Source organism: Micropterus salmoides, unplaced genomic scaffold (genome assembly GCF_014851395.1).
Source record: "Micropterus salmoides isolate LMB-PRFRI ecotype aquatic unplaced genomic scaffold, ASM1485139v1 Ms_hic_scaffold_4, whole genome shotgun sequence".
NCBI lineage: Eukaryota > Metazoa > Chordata > Actinopteri > Centrarchiformes > Centrarchidae > Micropterus > Micropterus salmoides.
This window is the reverse complement of record NW_024043372.1, coordinates 4260269-4278296: the sequence shown is the minus strand read 5'-3', so window position 1 is coordinate 4278296 and position 18028 is coordinate 4260269. Positions and strand designations below refer to the sequence as shown.

At 38.8% G+C, this 18028-nt stretch overlaps 2 protein-coding genes across 6 annotated transcripts in view; both read right to left on the bottom strand.

Annotated features, from left to right (window-relative positions):
- Window positions 1–1150: 1150 nt before the first annotated feature.
- On the bottom strand, window positions 1151–9849 carry LOC119886058. Its single transcript, XM_038696546.1, has 8 exons — window positions 9827–9849; window positions 6057–6268; window positions 5351–5499; window positions 4630–5079; window positions 4152–4529; window positions 3224–3293; window positions 2815–2983; window positions 1151–1393 (listed from the first exon to the last, which is right to left on the bottom strand). The coding sequence occupies exons 2-8, from the start codon at window positions 6262–6264 to the stop codon at window positions 1270–1272; spliced, it is 1548 nt and encodes a 515-aa protein (XP_038552474.1). The 5' UTR covers window positions 6265–6268; window positions 9827–9849; the 3' UTR covers window positions 1151–1269.
- Window positions 9850–13539: 3690 nt separating this feature from the next.
- Window positions 13540–18028, bottom strand: part of LOC119886063 (butyrophilin subfamily 3 member A2-like) — a 52532-nt gene continuing 48043 nt past the window's right edge. For 3 of the 5 annotated variants that reach the window (XM_038696555.1, XM_038696551.1, XM_038696559.1), the window contains one exon: window positions 13540–14554. In XM_038696555.1, the coding sequence (XP_038552483.1) occupies window positions 14502–14554 (53 nt within the window). In that variant the 3' untranslated portion in view covers window positions 13540–14501. Of the gene's footprint in view, window positions 14555–17233; window positions 17291–18028 lie in introns of all 5 variants that reach the window. The other 2 variants (XM_038696557.1, XM_038696558.1) reach the window with 1 other exon arrangement.

Below are 18028 nucleotides of genomic sequence, written 5' to 3'. Positions count from 1 at the left end.
TTATGACTTCAGATAGAACAGACAGGTGACTATCAATGATCGTCATGTATTCATTTATAAATCTCCAGTAAACTCAGAAAACAGCATGTTAAGTGGTTTGTGTCTGTGAACTGTCTTACAATAGTCCACAGCAGGTTTATTGTGCTGTGTGGAGATGCTGCTGCAGTCGGTCAGAAAAAGGAGAACGGATGTTTCGTTTCCCAGCTGACACGGAGGAGGAGGAAAAAATGGTTGACTCAGGTCAACAGGAACAACCTTACAACCACTAAAGAGGCTAACAACAAAAATATGTGAGGTAAAGACAGACATGACTGCAGATCATCTTCAGGCTCCTCTGAACCCCCTGTGAGAGAGAGAGCGTTAGACAAACCTACACATCTGTAAAGATTCATCCAGGTCATGGTTATCCAAGAAAAGTAGAATCTGGAGCATCTGGACGTTTCAGAAGAAGTCCAGTTGCCCTCGACCTCAACCTTCGTTGGAAGGCATAGGTAAAGAGCACCTTATGAACTGGAACTATGGAGAGTGTACGGTCTTGGTCCCCGGCCCCAGTGAGACCACTGGATTGAACAGAGATCAGAGAACTGCCCACTGCTGTCTCAGGTTCTCCTTTGGTTGGCACTTAATTAATTTCTCTCTCTTTTGGATGAATGTGGAGTACAGTTGGAATCGTCCGGCCACGCCTTTCCTGCAACTCACAAGCCACAATTCTCCATCCGTCCCTATGTTTGTACACTGTTAGAAATTTCTTGTAATTTTACAGGAAATTCCTGGCTAATAGTTGCCGTAAATTTACTGTAAACAGTATACAGGACTGTTATTGTAAAATAACTACAACAAGGTACTGTACTTCCTGTAATTTCACAGGATATAATACTGTAAATATTACAGCAAAATTTTATATTTACGGCAACTCAGTAGCCAGGAATTTCCTGTAATTTTAGGGATTTTCTGTAATTTCACAGGATATAATACTGTAAATATTACAGCAAAATTTTATATTTACGGCAACTCAGTAGCCAGGAATTTCCTGTAATTTCACAGGACAGAATATTGTAAATATTACAATTAAATGTTGTAACTTGGATAAATGTTCTCTTTCAGACTTCTGCAAAGAAAAACAAAAAACTTTGTTTTTTTTTTTATATATTTTTATTTTCTCTTAAAAAACAGAGTGCACAATGCACAAAGTATTAGTGTACCAAACTGGTTGAACATGAGTTGTCAAACATACTAATGTCCCCAATGTCCCCTGCCCACTAATGTCCTCTAATTTCCCCTGCCCACCAATTCAAAATCCAGCAGTTTCCTCAAAAGTGTGCAAACTGGTGCATTCAGCCCTCGCCTTTTCTCTGCCTTGCTGCCCGTCTGGGGATTTATGCCGCAAAAGGCTCTGAAAACAGGGGGGAAAAACACACTTATCAGGTAACATTTAAGACAGATATGACATGGTCATAACCATGACATGAAACATTAAGGGATCTTTATGAATGACTGAGTGCTTGTGTGTGTGAGACTGAGAGTCACTGTAGGCTATATGAGTATGTGTGTGTCTGTGGCTTGGCACGATCGATGCAAGGGTCTGCGATGCGAGTGCACCGGTTGGAGTGGTGTGCATCGGATAGAAATTGGGCTGAAACCGTGATGCATCTCCCTTTAAAAGCTTTGCATCAGTAAAATCTGCTTTCCTATTTTATATAGGCCTGTATATTTTTTTAATATTATTTTCATTCAATTTACTTTCATATTTACCTCAGCCATTTCCCAAACGAGCAGACTATTAGATGTGGAGGGGTAGGTCTATTTTCAGGTCTAAATTCATGAGCATTGTTTACAAATAGAAAGATCTCTAAACTGTGATTTTAACACCCGAGCTACAGCGGGCCTCTACACGCGAGTATTACGCTGAATTCTACGCACTCGTGGATTCAACCGATGTCAGCGATTCTGGCTACACCAGGAACGTGGACAGCGCAGACCCAGCACACGCGTGCTTTAAAATAGGAATTGGTTCTATTTTTCCACGCACTCGCACATCACGCATCTGTGAGTGAGAGAAAACTTTCATCTTGTTGGATAGCTGCACATTGTTATAGCTAGCAAACACAAGTCCAACCCTACTCTGCTTCTGATTGGCTAAACACGTTTTTTGTGTGTGAGAGCTGCCATAGGTTTTGGGGAACTCAAATGATAAACCTTTACGAATATCTATCCTGCTGAAAATTTCTTCACAACTGTGTCACGCCGGAGATCCGGCATGGTGCCGGAATACTTTAACCCCTGAGTATGTGCCTGTGAGAGATTGAGTGAGTGTCTGTGTGTGCGATCGTCAACCATCTCTCCCCATCCCCTCGCTCGTCCCCTTCTCACTAAATTGGATAGCATAATTAGATTTTTTTCTTATAACTGCAAAGCAATGTGTAAAATCTGATCACTCAAAATGCGAAGTAATATGCTTTTGTATTTGTATTAAGTGACTTACTGACATCCCAAACTCTAACAAAAAATGTAAATTACAGAAAAGTTCCCTTCATATATCAAGTCATTGCTTATGGAGGTATATTTGAAGAAGAAATTTGAAGTCTCAGAGAGAAATGTTTTAAGAGTTGCAAACTTGTAGACTTTTTTGTCTCTCCCACAAACACAACAGTTACACCTTCTCAAATTCTTCATTGCAGGTTCACAAATCCTATTCTACAAATCACAAATTAAGAAACTCGTACGCTCACATTTTGTATACGAGTTTCTTAATTTTAATACGTGTTTCTTAATTTAAGTTTCTCGTTTTTATGACAATGCCATTTTTAAACTCACCTCTGAATGAATTCAAGTGTGCTTGCGGCTTCTGCTGGATATTGCAAGTTGAAGACATAGTAGGCAGCGAAGACTGCTGCCAATCCATGCAGGAGGTTGCTGTGGGGCCCCATCACACATGCTCCTTCCATGGACATAACCCACATATCTGCACCGCGCAGTATCTCTCCTGAAACCCATTAACAATATGATAACTAAAAGCTGCACAACACACTATTGCCACCTACATGAATTCATTAATGTTCAAGTGGAGAAAGACTCGCACACCTCCACTTGAACATTATCTCCTTTGACCCCCGCACCCTCCATCAACAACTCAAAGAAAGACATTTTTTAGGCGCAACAGTCCTCCCTCAACCACATGAATTCATTAAAGAATTAACTTCTACAAAATAAGGGAAGATTATACCTGGTACAACTAATCGAGGTGTGCTTGGCAGACTGACAGCTCTCTCAATATCAGCAGCCGTGGCAGAGGGCTGGAGAATAAAAACCATAAGTTAACCATGAGTACGTTGAGTAAACAACGACAAAGAAAACTTGCCCCAAGAGCTGTAATGTTCTACTCAACACCAAGGGGAAAATCAGCTTCAATTTATGGTGCCAAATCTAGAAACAACTGCACATGGCAAATATTTATTTTAAATATGGATGCCATGTCAATAAAACAGTAAATTAAAATTATTTTATGAACTATATGGCAGGAAGCAATGGCTAACCCATCAGAGTATAGCCTGGATCAGACCACGGACTCAGCCCACTTCGCTAAGTAGGCTCCGTCTCGGGTCTGCATTCCCCATTCCGAGCAACAAGTACAGCCAGACCGGAAGAATGTTAGCCCAATGACCGCTGGGGGTGGACGGGACTAAACGTGATGAACCAATCAGCCCAGGGCCCATTTTCAAGCAATATCTGCCTGTGCGCTGACTGCCTCGGAGAACGGAGAATATAGATTGAGGCAGTTTTAGTAAAAAACAGACGGTTTACTGGAATAACTGCTCTGAAACCAGTACAGTATTCTGCATGGAGAGCTTTTTTAGAAGGGGCGACGTTTTGGAAATGGGAAGTTTTCTTTTGAAAAGGTATCTAAAGCCCTCCAACTTTGTAAACGCTTTGAATGAGACGGGTGTCAGACTGAAGCGCTAGCTTTGGTCTGATACTCAGGCTGTTCAGAGTCTATATAATATTAGAATAACTTGTGCAAAGTGTCCATAGCAAAGGATGGGGCTGGTGACTGATTTCTGGTAATTAACAATTACAAAATAGCAGGACGGAGATGGGAGGGAGAGAGTGAGGGAATGGTTAATTTATGGATATGCACTGCAAGTTATACTCACATCAGCCGTAAGGAAGATACCATCCCCCTCCTTGAAGTGAGCAAGCAGGCACATAATGGTGCAGATAGCTTTGTTGCCACTCTCTTCATCGTAGGCTTCCAGAACCTTCCCCACTCCTGGTGTCTTCTGCTGTTGGAAGTACTCTATGATGTTCTGACTCCTGTTGTCTATGGCAGCTGGCAGCTTCTCCTGGATTGGAATTCCGGTCAGTTCACTGAAATGCGAGAACAGGCCCTTCAAGGAGAAGAGAAAGGGCCAGTCATCCTTAATTTTTGAGACGCTGTGTGGAGGGTCAGCATTGAGATCACAACGCTGGAGAATGTAGGTTCTCTGAAGCCATCTCTGAAGCGCTCCTCTCTCCATGCCTGACATTCCTTCCTAGGGGTCGGGGGAGTCAAAATTTGGATGCATCAATACTCAAAAATAAAATGTAGGTTTGTGTCTAAGGATGCCTAAATATAATTTCCACTATTCCTACCTGGGCATATAGCTGCTGCATCTGAGTCTTCATCTCTTGTAGGGTTTCATCAGTCTCCCCTGAGGGGAGTTCTTGAGGTGCCCATCGGACACATCCATATTGATCAACGGGACCTCTTCCATTTGTCCTCGCCTGCCGATTGCTGTGCTTATTCTTCCTTAACCGTGCCAATGTGTTGTTTCGGTTGACATGCTCGATTCTGGTTTTTACTTGCTGGACGAGCGATGCCCCAGCTGTATTTTCATCATCATCCACATCCCCAAAACATGTGGGGTACTTCTGTATTATATCGTTTACAACTTTCAAACAGATCCCTCTATTTGGATTTGCATTGTGCACCCTCATTTGATCGACAAGCTCTCTGACCATCGCTCTTCTGGCAGCAGGATTCGGTCTAGTAGAATTTGCAATGGCTGACTGAATCTCTGGCGTCATCTTCTCCCAGTTAACCTTCAAGGATGCAAACAGAAAATGGCAAAAAAAAGAGAGGATACAAGGATATAAGCTTTTACGGGTGCATTTATAGTCAATTTCAGCATCAGACTCAAATGAAGCCCAATCTTATAACATAATCTGAGAAACAACAAACATCGGCCATTGCCATCGGCCATCGGCCACATTGCTATTTTGAACATCGGCATCGGCCCAGAATTTTGCCATTGGTGCATCCCTATTGAGTAGAATAGAAATATATTTTAGAAATCGCCAAGACCCGCCTCACCTTAAAATGTACAGGCCATGGTGTGCGTGGTGAGGGCATTGGGTTGGACGTTCGGGGTGTCTCAGGTGAGGAGAGTTGTGGACTTCCCACGGGGGACAGGGTTGAGGAGAGTTGTGGAGAGCCAGGAGGAGACAGGGCTGAGAAGGAACCTGAAAAAATATTTACCATTAGACCCCTATGATCCAGACATATTATGGTATATTTAAACACCAATCATATTTTCTATAAAATAAAACCATTAATTTTTCTTTTATTTCAAACTTTTTGTCGTGGTAGCCCCAAAAACAACTGTAGAAAGCCACCTGACAGCCAAGGTCATATCATGTCACGCTTCAAAAAAAAATTTGATTGGTGACAAGGGTGGGAATTCCATTTGGCCATCGATGTTGCAACTTTTAGGGCACAAAACAAAAGTGGATTTCACAATCTGCCAAACACATCAGTTAATACATCACGCCACAATCATACCATATAAAAAAAACAAATCACATGCTGAGGGTGCTTGGAGTGAATTTACAAACGCACCCTAGGTTTACAAGTTCAACTGTGAACATTTCGATGTGTAGCCTAATATACTTAGAATTAACAGTAACAGTTAAATCATTAAATAGGACGAAGGGTAAAAGTGCCTTGCATCCCTCCATGCAGATGACCACCCCCATCCCAGAACCACCCATAGAACCCGAACCACCCAACCTACGGTTACCTTGAGATGAAAAGGCACGGAGAAGCTTTCTAGACTGGACCACACGGAGAAAGGGCAGAAGATTTTCTTCACTTAGAAGGCTCACATCCTCCTTGTTCTCCACACCAAGTTCTTCCAGGCCTGCCATCAAGGTAGTTAGTGTGTCTGCGGGGAGGTCCGGGAGTACTGCCAAGACAGCCCTCCTGAGCTCCTCTTGTGCTGCAGCCATGTCTCTGCAAAGGAGTGATGGAGACAGATCATTGTAATGTCACACATTGTGTAGGCAGGCAAAGGATAATAATCCAGTAGATCATCATGCCTCATGCAAACAAACTGCTCTTGAGGTGTCCCCAAAACACTATAGACCCCAATGTCCCTCAACTTAACAAAACAATATTTTTCTGAGACAAATGACACAGAGCCATGGTGCACAATGACCAGCTCTATCTTGCCAACCTCCAACTCTTCTTCAGTTTTCCCCAGCAAAATAAACATGCCCTTTTTGTATGATGTGCCCTTCACCGTCACTGTGTGAGATGCTACTGTATCTTTAGATTCAAAATGCAAACCAACAACAGCCTCTCTGATTTTGTCGCTGTAGTCATTTACATAGAATGTCATCTCTTTATCCAGTAACACACTCGGCTGAAACATTTTACCTGCACTCAAGTATGCCTGGAAGAGCTGGTGTCTCTCTGCGACTGTCTTGCAGATGTTCTTGAAATTATGTAACTTCCTAGCACATCTTTTGAAGAATGTGTGCTTACTCTCAAACCTGAGAGTCCAAAGGCGAATAAGGGGACCAAAGTGTGTAATGAGCTCTGGATAATGAAGTAAATAGTGATGTTTGGGCTTCAGGGGCTCATTGGGAAAGAGCTGCCTTCGAAAGTAGATATACTCCTCAATGAGTATTTTAAGGTAAGCAACCTGATCTGTAGTGATTGCTGGTGCACAAATGAGCTCTACAATTTCTCTGAGCTGCAGCACAAGTTGCCAGGCACCATTCTCACATGGATTCCTAATCCTATCTCCTATCAGGAGAGGGAGCAAACGCAGGAAGCACCAGTTCTGGACTGCATGTCCACCAAGTCTTCTGCTACCTGGTGAAACATCGGCTGGTTTGTCCTGGGCATCATTTCCCTGATAGTTGAACTGATCTTTGCACCTGTTCAGTTGTGTATAGTTGAAATGTTTCTCCTCAACTAGATGACCAATCAACAAACTAAGGTCACAGGAAACAATGCCTTCAAACAGGTCATGGCCAAGACATGGGGGTAATCCAGGCTGGCAAACATGAAAGAAGGACAGTTGGTTAAAAGGAGAGTTTGACTTGATACCACATTCAGAATTTGTACCAGTGTTTTCTAATTCTTGTAGATGATTCAGAAAAGACTGTTCTGTACGCTTGTTGCCACATAATAATGGAGAGCTCTCAAAAATTGATCTTTTTATATCACAATACCTGCAGAAATAATGGCTCACACTAAAGTTCTCAACAAATCCGCCAATACAGTGAGACCCTAAATTGTCACCAGAAATAGCACACAGTCGACCTCTGACAATTTGTCCATTATTTATCTCAATGCCAGTTTCCTCAAGAGCTTTCAGGTCTTTAATGAGGGGCTCAAATACCTTGTCCATCCCAAAATATTTGAAGTCCTGCTCCTTACACAAGAGAACAAGCTGCATTTGATCTATGGATGATCTGTTATGAGGCAAAATATCTGTTAAAGTGAGATAAACTGCTAGAATCTTGTGTTTCTTTTTAGAAGAACCAAGTGGATTAACCACTTCAAATGCATCCTGATAAAGTATAAGACCAAGAGAAGATGGCTCCGCTTTAAATAAAGGGTTGCACTGAGCTCCCTTCCCGTCATTTACATCTTGGAAAATACCCTCTGATGATGGTGTGGAATGTGTTGCTGCATACTGTTCCTGCATGGACTTGCTTTTAAAAAGTGCAGCCAATGTTTCTTTAATAGGCACATACTGGGCAAACGATTCCTTACCTTTCTCATTGATACCTAATAACTGAGGCACCGGCTCAACATAATTAAAATGTTTTTTAAAAGCCGTCTTTCTTTTCTGGTCTGTGCTCAAAGGCCCACTGTTACAGGCTGTGAGGAGATCATCTTTTCTCATTTCATCCATAATGTTACTAATTGTGGCCTCTGGGATTCCAAGGACAGTTAGTTTCTCACTCAAGGTATTAAGCAGATTTGTCAGACTGACATGATGGACATCTTGATATCCCTCAATAATAGTTTGTATTGTAGTAGCCGGCAATAGTAGTTTAGCCTGAAGTTTTAGATAGAAAAGTGTGATATTCTGAAGAAAGACAGATTCATCAACTGCAACAGGTACTTCTTGCTCATCATCAGAATAATTAACGTTAGATGGTTCACACTCACTCACTGATTCACTGGCAACAGGTCTTTCTACATTAGAGGGGTTTTCTACATGTTCAACACTGTCATTGCGGTGCTTCTTAGAAAGATGGGATGCAAAACTCGACAAAACAGAGAACCTTCTATCACATCCTCTAAATGGGCATTCAACGTGTAACCCTTCACGCAAATGTGACCTCAAGTGACAAACTAGTAAAGATGATGTTTCACACCTTACTGCACAAAAGTCACATTGTATAGGAGTACATGGTCGCTGACTATTCCTCAAAGGCACATCTGCTTTGTGGTCTCTGTACATGTGAGCTTTAAGTACAGGAATTTTAACATACTGTCTGGAGCATTCAGGCACACCACACTGATATCTGTAATTAGCACTATTACTATGCAACTTAATGTGCTGAGTAAACTCACAAACTCTATTAAATTCCTTACCACATGTGCTAAACTTGCAAGTGAACATTTTGGAATTGTGTGAAGCTTGCTAGCAGCTAGCTAACTTTAGTTGGCTGTTGGTCGAGCTCACCCTCACAACACGTGGTGGTTGTCTGAAAATGTTCGGCAAAACGGACAAAAAAACCCCGATAGAAATATATACGATAATGTTATAAAATCTGTTCTTGATATGCTTTAACAGTTATAAGAAGATAGCAAACATAGAAGCTACCTTTTTACGGCTAACTCACTGACAGGAGGCAGACGTGACGTTCTTCTCAGAAGTCAAGAGCGCAATAAAAAACTTACAAACAGAAAAATTGCTCAAATACTGACGTTCGAATAACGTTATTCCCTCCAAAAAAAAACACATATATTCGAACATCTGGTTGCGCATTTTGCACATTACGTCAATTACAGCAGAAATTAATACCAAGAGACATAACTACTTGTAACGTTATAGGTAGTTTATTTAGGATTAAACCTATTTGGCAGCGTATCTCAACTAATCGCCAAGACCGCAGAGCAGACCTCACTCTCACTTTCGTCTCGCAGGCGCTCTTTCTCTAAATGACAGTCGCGCTAGCTAGCCGATCCATCCAAACAGTGAAAAAACCATGTTGACGTTACTTCAGGCAGATTAAAAATAGCATCAGTTTGTGATGAACAAGGTAGCTAACGTTAGCAACTACCAGTACATACCTGATTTCATGGGACTGATGGAGGAAGAAGCGCATTAATAATGTTAGCTACCTTATCATAAAAGCACCTATTTCTGCCCATGCCCTAACGTTATTTCCAATTTAGCTAAACCACAAGGGGACAGCCGACTTTATGTTAGCAAATCAAAGCAGACGAAACCGTCACCATCCACTCAGATTATCAGAAATAATAACGTTATATGATATAAAAAAGGGTAACAGTAAGTTACATAACGTGAAGTTAACTTACCTTCGTCCCAGAATGTTTGCTTCTTTTTTTCTTCTTGAACGATGTCCGTTCTCGAATGTCCGTTTAGAACTAACCGCCTAAAAATTCAAAATTCCGATCGCGGTGATTCCATGATGCAACGCGGTGCATGTAAAACCATTGTAAAACTCGGCGTGTACAGTGTAGTTACAATAATAATACAGGACTGTCCATTAATTTCCCATGATGCATTGCCACTTACAGTAAAAACACAAATACAATACATTGTTGTAAGATTTACTGTATAAATTACATCAATTGCTAACAGTGTAGGGCAACCTTTTCACTATGGTCAGCATTGTGGTAGGCATGTTCAACTCTTCCATGGCGTTACAACATCCTCGCAGAAAAAGACTGTATGCCTGTCGAGATTTCACATCTTCAGATTTTATTGGTGTCCATGAAAGAGCCTTTTCCATACAGGCTGAAGCAATTTTCCCAAAATGCTCTTGTAGCAAAGCCTTAGCCTTGCCATGTCCTCTGTCACGTGCCATATGTTGACAGCTTCTGACAAGCTCCCTTGGCTGCCCCCTGGTGTACTGTTCAAGGAAGCACAAGCAGTCTTTGGGATTGTCAGCCTTCTCTTCGATGCTGTGTTCAAAAGCCCTCATGAAGGTGTGATATTGCAAAGGATCACCGTCAAAAACCTGAAGGTCTCTTAGGCAGAAATGAACGAGATTGTTGCTGAACCAATAAAGCAGTTATTTCATTTTGTTTTTCCAAAACCGTAATTATTTGACTTTGGTCACTGCTGCTTGTCACCAGTGTTGCCGACTGATGATTCCTGTGCTGAAACAGTGGACGTGATCGTACCGTCTCTCGATGTCCTGTCCAACTTGTGCATTGATTCCTTTTGTGATACAAATATGGGAGCATCATATGTGACAACATGAGCAATAGTACGGCTTGTTTGTCTCCCTGTTTCAGAAAGCCATCCTTTTGCATCCTCCATCAATCCATTGTGGCATTTTAGTATGTTCATAAACAATTCATTTTGTTTTTCCTGTTCCTCTTCAGGAAGTATGGGAATCACAGACTCATGTAACAAAGTTTCATCCACCATTTGACTCATTTTCTCAAGATAAGATCGTACTTGTGGGGCATTATCATCCTTTTGCATGAGATCCTTTATTGTCTGTATTAGACCTTTGATTTTGTGAACCTTTTTTCTACGTTCCTTTTGTAGTGTTTCAATTTTATCCCCCAAAGCTTTAGAAGTGAGTTTAATTTCTCTCTTTTGTTCATCCATCTCTGAGCCATTGACATCTGATTTTGATCCACTTGTTGCCATTTCCCAATGTACCACAAACGGCTCGTTTCCGTAGAACAACACTCTGGTTTAATACATTTCTGTTGACTAAACATAGCGGCTGTAGACAACGCAAAACGAAATTTGCAGCCGCCAGGGAGACTGAAAACACTGAGACGCGCAAAACATGAGTTTGTTTCTCAAGGGCTTTTCAGTCGGGGAGTGAAACTTGGAAACAGTAGAAATTATAGAAAGATGAATGTGTGTTTGTTTTTGGACACAGGTGAACGTTGTAATCGATAGTTGTTTTTTGTTGTAGGCTACAGGAGTGCTATTTTGCATTATGCCTACATGCTTTCATTGTTGTAGCTTATATTCAAGTGCAGTCAATGTGTGTGTGACGTTTTGATATGATTGATGCTTGAATATAAGGATAATCATTTGAACATCTCAGCAAACTCTGTATTTCTCATCCTCTTTCTTATAAAGTGTAGGCTAAACCTTTTTTTTGGTGTAGCCTTGTAGGCTATGAGCTATGATTGAAGCAGGCCATTTCTCAGGAGTTTTTGACCTTGAAAGCTCAGTGTTTAGATCTTAGTCTTTTATTTGGAAAGTCTAACCGGACGTTGCTTATTTATTGTTACTAACGTTGCTAACTTGACCGCGGAGCCCTAAAAGTTAAAACATGATGCAAAAGGGGGGGTAGCCTACCCAGGGCGTTAACAAGCGACGCCAATGGGCCTTGACCAAGCGTCAATATGTGACCAGTCGGGAGTGAGAATGCGTTGGCATTTGTTAAGACCCATTCAATTAAAATGTGACTGTGAAGTAAAATTAAACAACACATTTTCTGTATTTATTACCAAACCATTTATCAGTAATACAGTTGTAGGAGCCTAAATGCAGTTTACTGATAAATAATTTTATAAATTTATGTGTTAACTGTGATTTACGTTATTAATTTATGTAGCGGGAACTGAAGGGAATATTTACCGTATTTACAGGTTGATGCAGTTAATATTTACAGTAATGCAAGGAGTTAATTGTTTGATTATCTAAAATGTGTGTGGATAATTAGAGTGCATACACTGGTAATATTTGGGGAATACAGGACTGTTATGGTCTTTTCCCTTAAAACGCATGCACCTTTAATTGCTTGGGAATACTCTCACGACAGAGTTTGTTAAGATACCTTAGTAATTAACCTAAAATTTAATTGGACTTTAATATTTGTAACCCACAGAAGACAATCCGCAAATGTGTACTATGATTGACAAATATTTCACTATTCACAAATGTGTATTTTTATTTGTGTCATGTAAAATCATATCCACAAAAATACAGAGTAATGTGTACACACAAAACAGTTTTTACACATTTGTAAATTACATTTGTAAGTTCCTCTTTACACATTTGTTGAATCATTTCCAATGTGTACTGCAGAGATCTTTAATAAAAATACAAATATCCTGGTTTTCTTTATTGAGACTTTGCAGATATTTATTTAACACAGAAACCAGGTCTGATGGCAGCATGGAGGTTCAGAGAAGAACAGTCACAGATCCTGGATTCATTTGTGACGTCTGAAACTGTTTCAAACACGTATTAAACTGCAGGCTGCACAACTTTGATAAGTGAAAGATCCCATACAGACGTGTTTTAGGACATAATGTCTAATTTAAAGTTCAATGAGCTTGGTAAAAAAAAGTTAAAACTACACCTACTAGGTACTGAACTTGGTATAGGTTTGTGCACTATGTTCACCTGGGAAGAAAGTTATTCACATTACAAGATACAAACATTTGACCAACAAGTAGCCTGTCTGAACACTGAGTTTTCAAGGTGCTGTGGCTGCACCCTCACAAACACCTGAGAAACCAATCATAGAAATATACAAACGTACAAGGCTAGACACAAAAAGCTATTAGAGAATAAGATATACAGATTTGCTCTAATGTTCAAATGATTATTTTATTTTTCAAGCATCAGTCATATCAAAAGCACTTATTTGTCACCCCCTAACCCTAATTAAACCATTTAACTAATGAAATATCTTTCAAGTGAATTACTGATCTCTAACACACAGCCTGAGGTTTACTATTCAGAATGAACACTAGTATCAACGCCAGGGGGAAACCAGGGAAGAAGACAGCGTAGGATACTCCTGTAATTCACAGATTTATTATTGCATTTAACTTTCTCAGTCAGCAGCGTCCATGAGACCTCAAAAAGCAAAAATAAAACAAGAACGATGGAGCGGCTGCTTCAAGAGAACAGCCAGGCTTCATCACCCAAAACAATAAGCTCATAATCTGATTTACTGCCAAGTAGATTTTAACTTTAAAACTTTTTAAAGATTTTTGCTTTGGAACTATAGAAAATAAAAGCACATTAAAAGCAAGTACTATAACCACAGCTGTACACAAACAACAATTGCACATCAAGATTATTTATATTATATTTATTTATATTTTTCCAGTGGATAATCACATTTTGACAACAAAGTAAAACAAAAGCAACAAACAAGGTTCAGAAATAAAATGGAGACGTAAGAGTAAAAAATCTATACAGAATCCAGTAATAAAATAATCTTTGTGAAACTTTTTACATCTTTGTTGATACGACCTATTTAACTGGCATTTAGCAAGTAACCTCCGTGTGGCCCAGCATACAGATACATGATAGGAGACGAGATTAAAACGTGACTATTTCTCATCAGGAGAAAAAGTCTCAACTTTAATGGTGAAAAATTATTAGCTTTTTTATAGCTTTTCCCTTTTTTTGTATACAATTGTAAATCTGATTCTGTAAAATCAGTGAGAACCCAACTGTTTTATGTATTTAGTCAATAACAAATTACATCTGTCTCATTTTGAACAGAAGAATTACTGTGTGTACATCTGCTTTTTAAATTACATTCAAATGTAAAATCACTGATTATCTATAAATAAATATGTGGCTCATTATATGAAAGGATTATGTCCTATTAAATACAAATAAATAACATTTCTCTTCTGTCTTTTCGAACAAATCATCTTTTATAGTTGCCATTGTGAACTCATAACCTGCAGAAATGTTGGTCATTTCGATTAAAAAATATTTTCCCTGTAATTTTCTTTAACAACCTGCTGTAACATGTACATTTAAGTTAGAGAAGTGCTCTAGTGATTGTCTGTCATGATAGACAATGAAACCCCTCCCTTTAACTCTGACTGGACTGGCAAGTACTTTTTATTTTCTATTTTGTAAAACATTAATTTCCATTAGTCCAAAAACTGACCATAACATGTTTCACAAAGATCTGTTAGATTACATATTTACAATTTACAGTATATACAGCATGTATAAAAAAAACAAAAAAAACAGCATTGGACTAATCTACATGATTCAGTACATTCACACACACCTTTACACCTCCTCTGAATGAGCTCTACAAAAACCGTTTTCCTGGGGACGAGAACCTGCAGAAAAGAAAAGTAGACATTACATAAAGTCAACTTTTATATAATACACACAAATGATTAGTCAGTCACAGCTGGGAGACACAGAGCCGACAGTTTATGGATCTCCACCTGCAGAATATAAACTACACACAGAAAGTAAGAACATTTGTGTTTGGAGTGTTTCTTTGATGTAATAATGCTTCTTGGCAGTAAATCTTACAGCAGTGGAAAACCTGTTTATGTCCTTTTTAAATGGTGTAACTCACACACTCCGCTCTGCTGCTCATCCCACAAATGCACGTTTCTTACAAATGAAATAATTGTACTTACATCCTTTTTATTCATAGATTATGATTAAGTCATGTATAACATTCAACCTGCAACTATTGTTGGAGCTGGAACCAGAGAAGGTTTTGGCGAAAGGACAAATCTGACCTCAGAGTAAGAAAACTTGGTAGCACGTTACATTATAGGTTGGTAATAACTTGGGAATATTTTTATTTTAAAGATAACTAAGTAATAGCTTGGTTTTAACAATGGGTGTATCTAGGGCTGGAAGATTTGACCTAAAATCACAATTAAATATTTTACCACGATTAATGAACTTTTGTTTTGTTTGTCCTCATAGTTCACTGACCAGGTTTGTGCTGTCGATATGCTCTATTAAATACTATTAATGTTAAATATATCAAATATACTATTAAAGGTAATTCATGAATGTCATAAGTCGTTTTTTGCTAACTGATACGTAATGTTGACGGAAGTCGGGAGTGCAGCGGCGGAGACTCTGTGGTGCTACGACAAAGAATGTCCCCCCTGTATTTGGTGCTACTAACATTTTATGATTAATATCAATGTGCAACTAATGATTTTCACCTGCACACTGAGCAAGCAGGGTAACACTCAACGCTCTGCTGGCTGCCTCTCCTCATTCATCAAAGGACGTCTACATGACAGGTGCTGCTGTAAGAGCAGGAAGTTGTCAGGTTACAGCTCCGTCCTGTACACATACTGAACATCCTACTGAAATTATATCTGTTTTCTGGTTGGTCAGGAAAAGAATGGACGGCAGTGACCATGGAAGAGCTGAGGTTAGTAAAACAAATGATGGATAAAAACTAGTCCTTTAAGCTGATGAGGACGATTCTTTTGAATTTAATGTACTAATGAGATGCTTGGTAATTAAACAGAGGGGAGGTGGTTCTCATGTTGCCTATTATTTGGTTTAGTTGGTATCAACAAAAACATTAAAAAAAAAAAAAGCAGTAAATTAAGACAAATGCCAAAAATGAACAATCCTATCTCTAATGACTCTGAGGTCATTAACAGGGTTTTCCCTGCTTAAGACGTGAGGTTTAAAACAGCTTGGTACTGTGCCATGAATGTAAAACCATTGTGGAGGACACCAAAACTAACTAAATGGGGTGAAGTCACATGACTACACATGCTGTAGTATGTTTTTTAGAGGAAAGTACGTGAACACAAACTGTGGGGAAATATTAATAGGATTAAAAAAACGAAATAACCAACAAGGGGAAATTACGTTGATTAAATTGAATTTCGGTTACTTTGTAATTAATCGTCCAGCGTCTGATTTATCTGGGTGGTTTTAGGCAAAAAATACAGTAACAGGGCAAAAAGGTTAACAAACAAAGGGTAATAATGGGGAAACACATTAAAGATTGCAACAAAGCAAAAGTTCTTTAGTATTAGTTATGTTTTGATGAAAATGTGGTACCTAACAATAAAATTGTTACATGAACAATATTTGGATTATAATTGGTAACATGGCGACATTAATGGAACAATAACCAGTTAATGAGGTAATGTAGGTTGATGTTTTCACAATATTATAGGCTACTTTCAGCGTAACACCTACAAAATCACATGAAGTTTCTTGGAAATAATTCGGTTATAACAGCACAGACAGTTTTTTTACAAATAATCAAATCATTTAAATGGTGGTCAGTATCAGCAGACAGGCAGAATATTCAGGACTTTTACTTTCAAATGTTTCCAGAGACAAAATGGAAAAACAAGAAGTGAATGATATAAACTTAGACTAATAAATAATTGTAAATTATTATTTTGATTGTGTGATATTTTAGTAATTGTTGAGATTTTAGTCTCACATTTGATACTGATTTTTTTATTTTATTTAAATGAAATAATTTTTTATTGTCTATTAATATACAAATTTACAGTTTTATTAAAAATTTTTTTAGTATATTATAATAACACACTTTATTTATTTTAATATATTACTTTAATTTTCTAACACAGGCTTATTGTTTTACTTATTTACTTTTTTTATATTTATTTTTACAGAATGTTTATATTATATATTTTTTATTATTATTATTTTATTTGGTAACACACACAAACAACTTTTGCTGTTTTATTTCCTTATATAATATATATGAAATTAATTGTCCTTATGTACTTTATATGCAGCTTTGGTAATATTGTTGCTACACATTCATGCCAATAAAGCTAATTTGAATTTGATATTCAAACATCTGTTTAAAGAAACTGTCAAAACATCCATTTAATGGACAGTTATGTATTTAAAGCTTGCTTTATATTTTTAACAATCACAATGTGAACCAGAGGCCTCATAAATAAATAAATGAAGCTTAGTGGATTATTTTTATTTTTTATGTAAATACCAAACGTAAGGGGCGCCCGGTAACTCACCTGGTGGAGCCTGCAGGTTTGATTCCTCCCCATTTTTCTGTTTCTCATCAGCTGCTCCTGTCCAATAAAAGCAAATCAATCAATTTAATAAAAAAGAACATTGAAGAAAGAACATTGTGACATGAGATGGTTTCTGTATCTGTTATGTTGATAGAATCCATTATATAAACTCACCATTATTACAGCGTACTGTGATGATCTTTGTAGCTACAAGAAAACCTTGAACTGCCATAGGTAGAGCTCCTAAAACAAATCCACCAAACAACCATCCTGTGACGTCCCCTCTGCTGCACGTGTCCTCAAACAGTTTCTCTGAAACACACAACAAAACCTAGAGTCACACTCAGAATGTAAACTGTATCTCATGTACAGCACACTGGTTATTACCTACACAGAACTACTACTGAGGCGGCCATGCTGCTAAAATCTATGAACATGTAAAACTACTTGCAGATAAAACCACTAAAATGAATCTCACCTGGCAAAGTGATGTTACTACTGATCATATGACCGATGTCGTCCTGCTGGACTACACAATAGAAGTGGTTGGTTTTGGTCTTGGTCACAGTGGTTTGGAGGGTGATGTAGAAGTGACCTTCTCTTTCTGAGACCTGTGTCTCTTCAGCAGTAAGTTTGTTTCCAGCACCGTCCTGCCACTCTACTGTAGGTTTAGGAAAAGCACCTCTAACGTCACACTGCAGCAGGACCCCAAACTCTGTGATGTTAACTATCGTGATGGACGGCTCTGCAGCTGCACCTGTGAACACAGTAATAAGAAAATCATGTAAACAGAAC

Excerpts from the sequence above, each read along its gene's own strand:
- LOC119886058 (XM_038696546.1), bottom strand. The coding sequence starts at position 6,264 with ATGGCTGCAGCACAAGAGGAGCTCAGGAGGGCTGTCTTGGCAGTACTC. Across the intron at positions 5,080-5,350 it reads CATGGCCTGTACATTTTAAG|GTTAACTGGGAGAAGATGAC; the intron begins GTGAGGCGGGTC and ends GCATCCTTGAAG. Across the intron at positions 2,984-3,223 it reads ACCTCGATTAGTTGTACCAG|GAGAGATACTGCGCGGTGCA; the intron begins GTATAATCTTCC and ends AATGGGTTTCAG.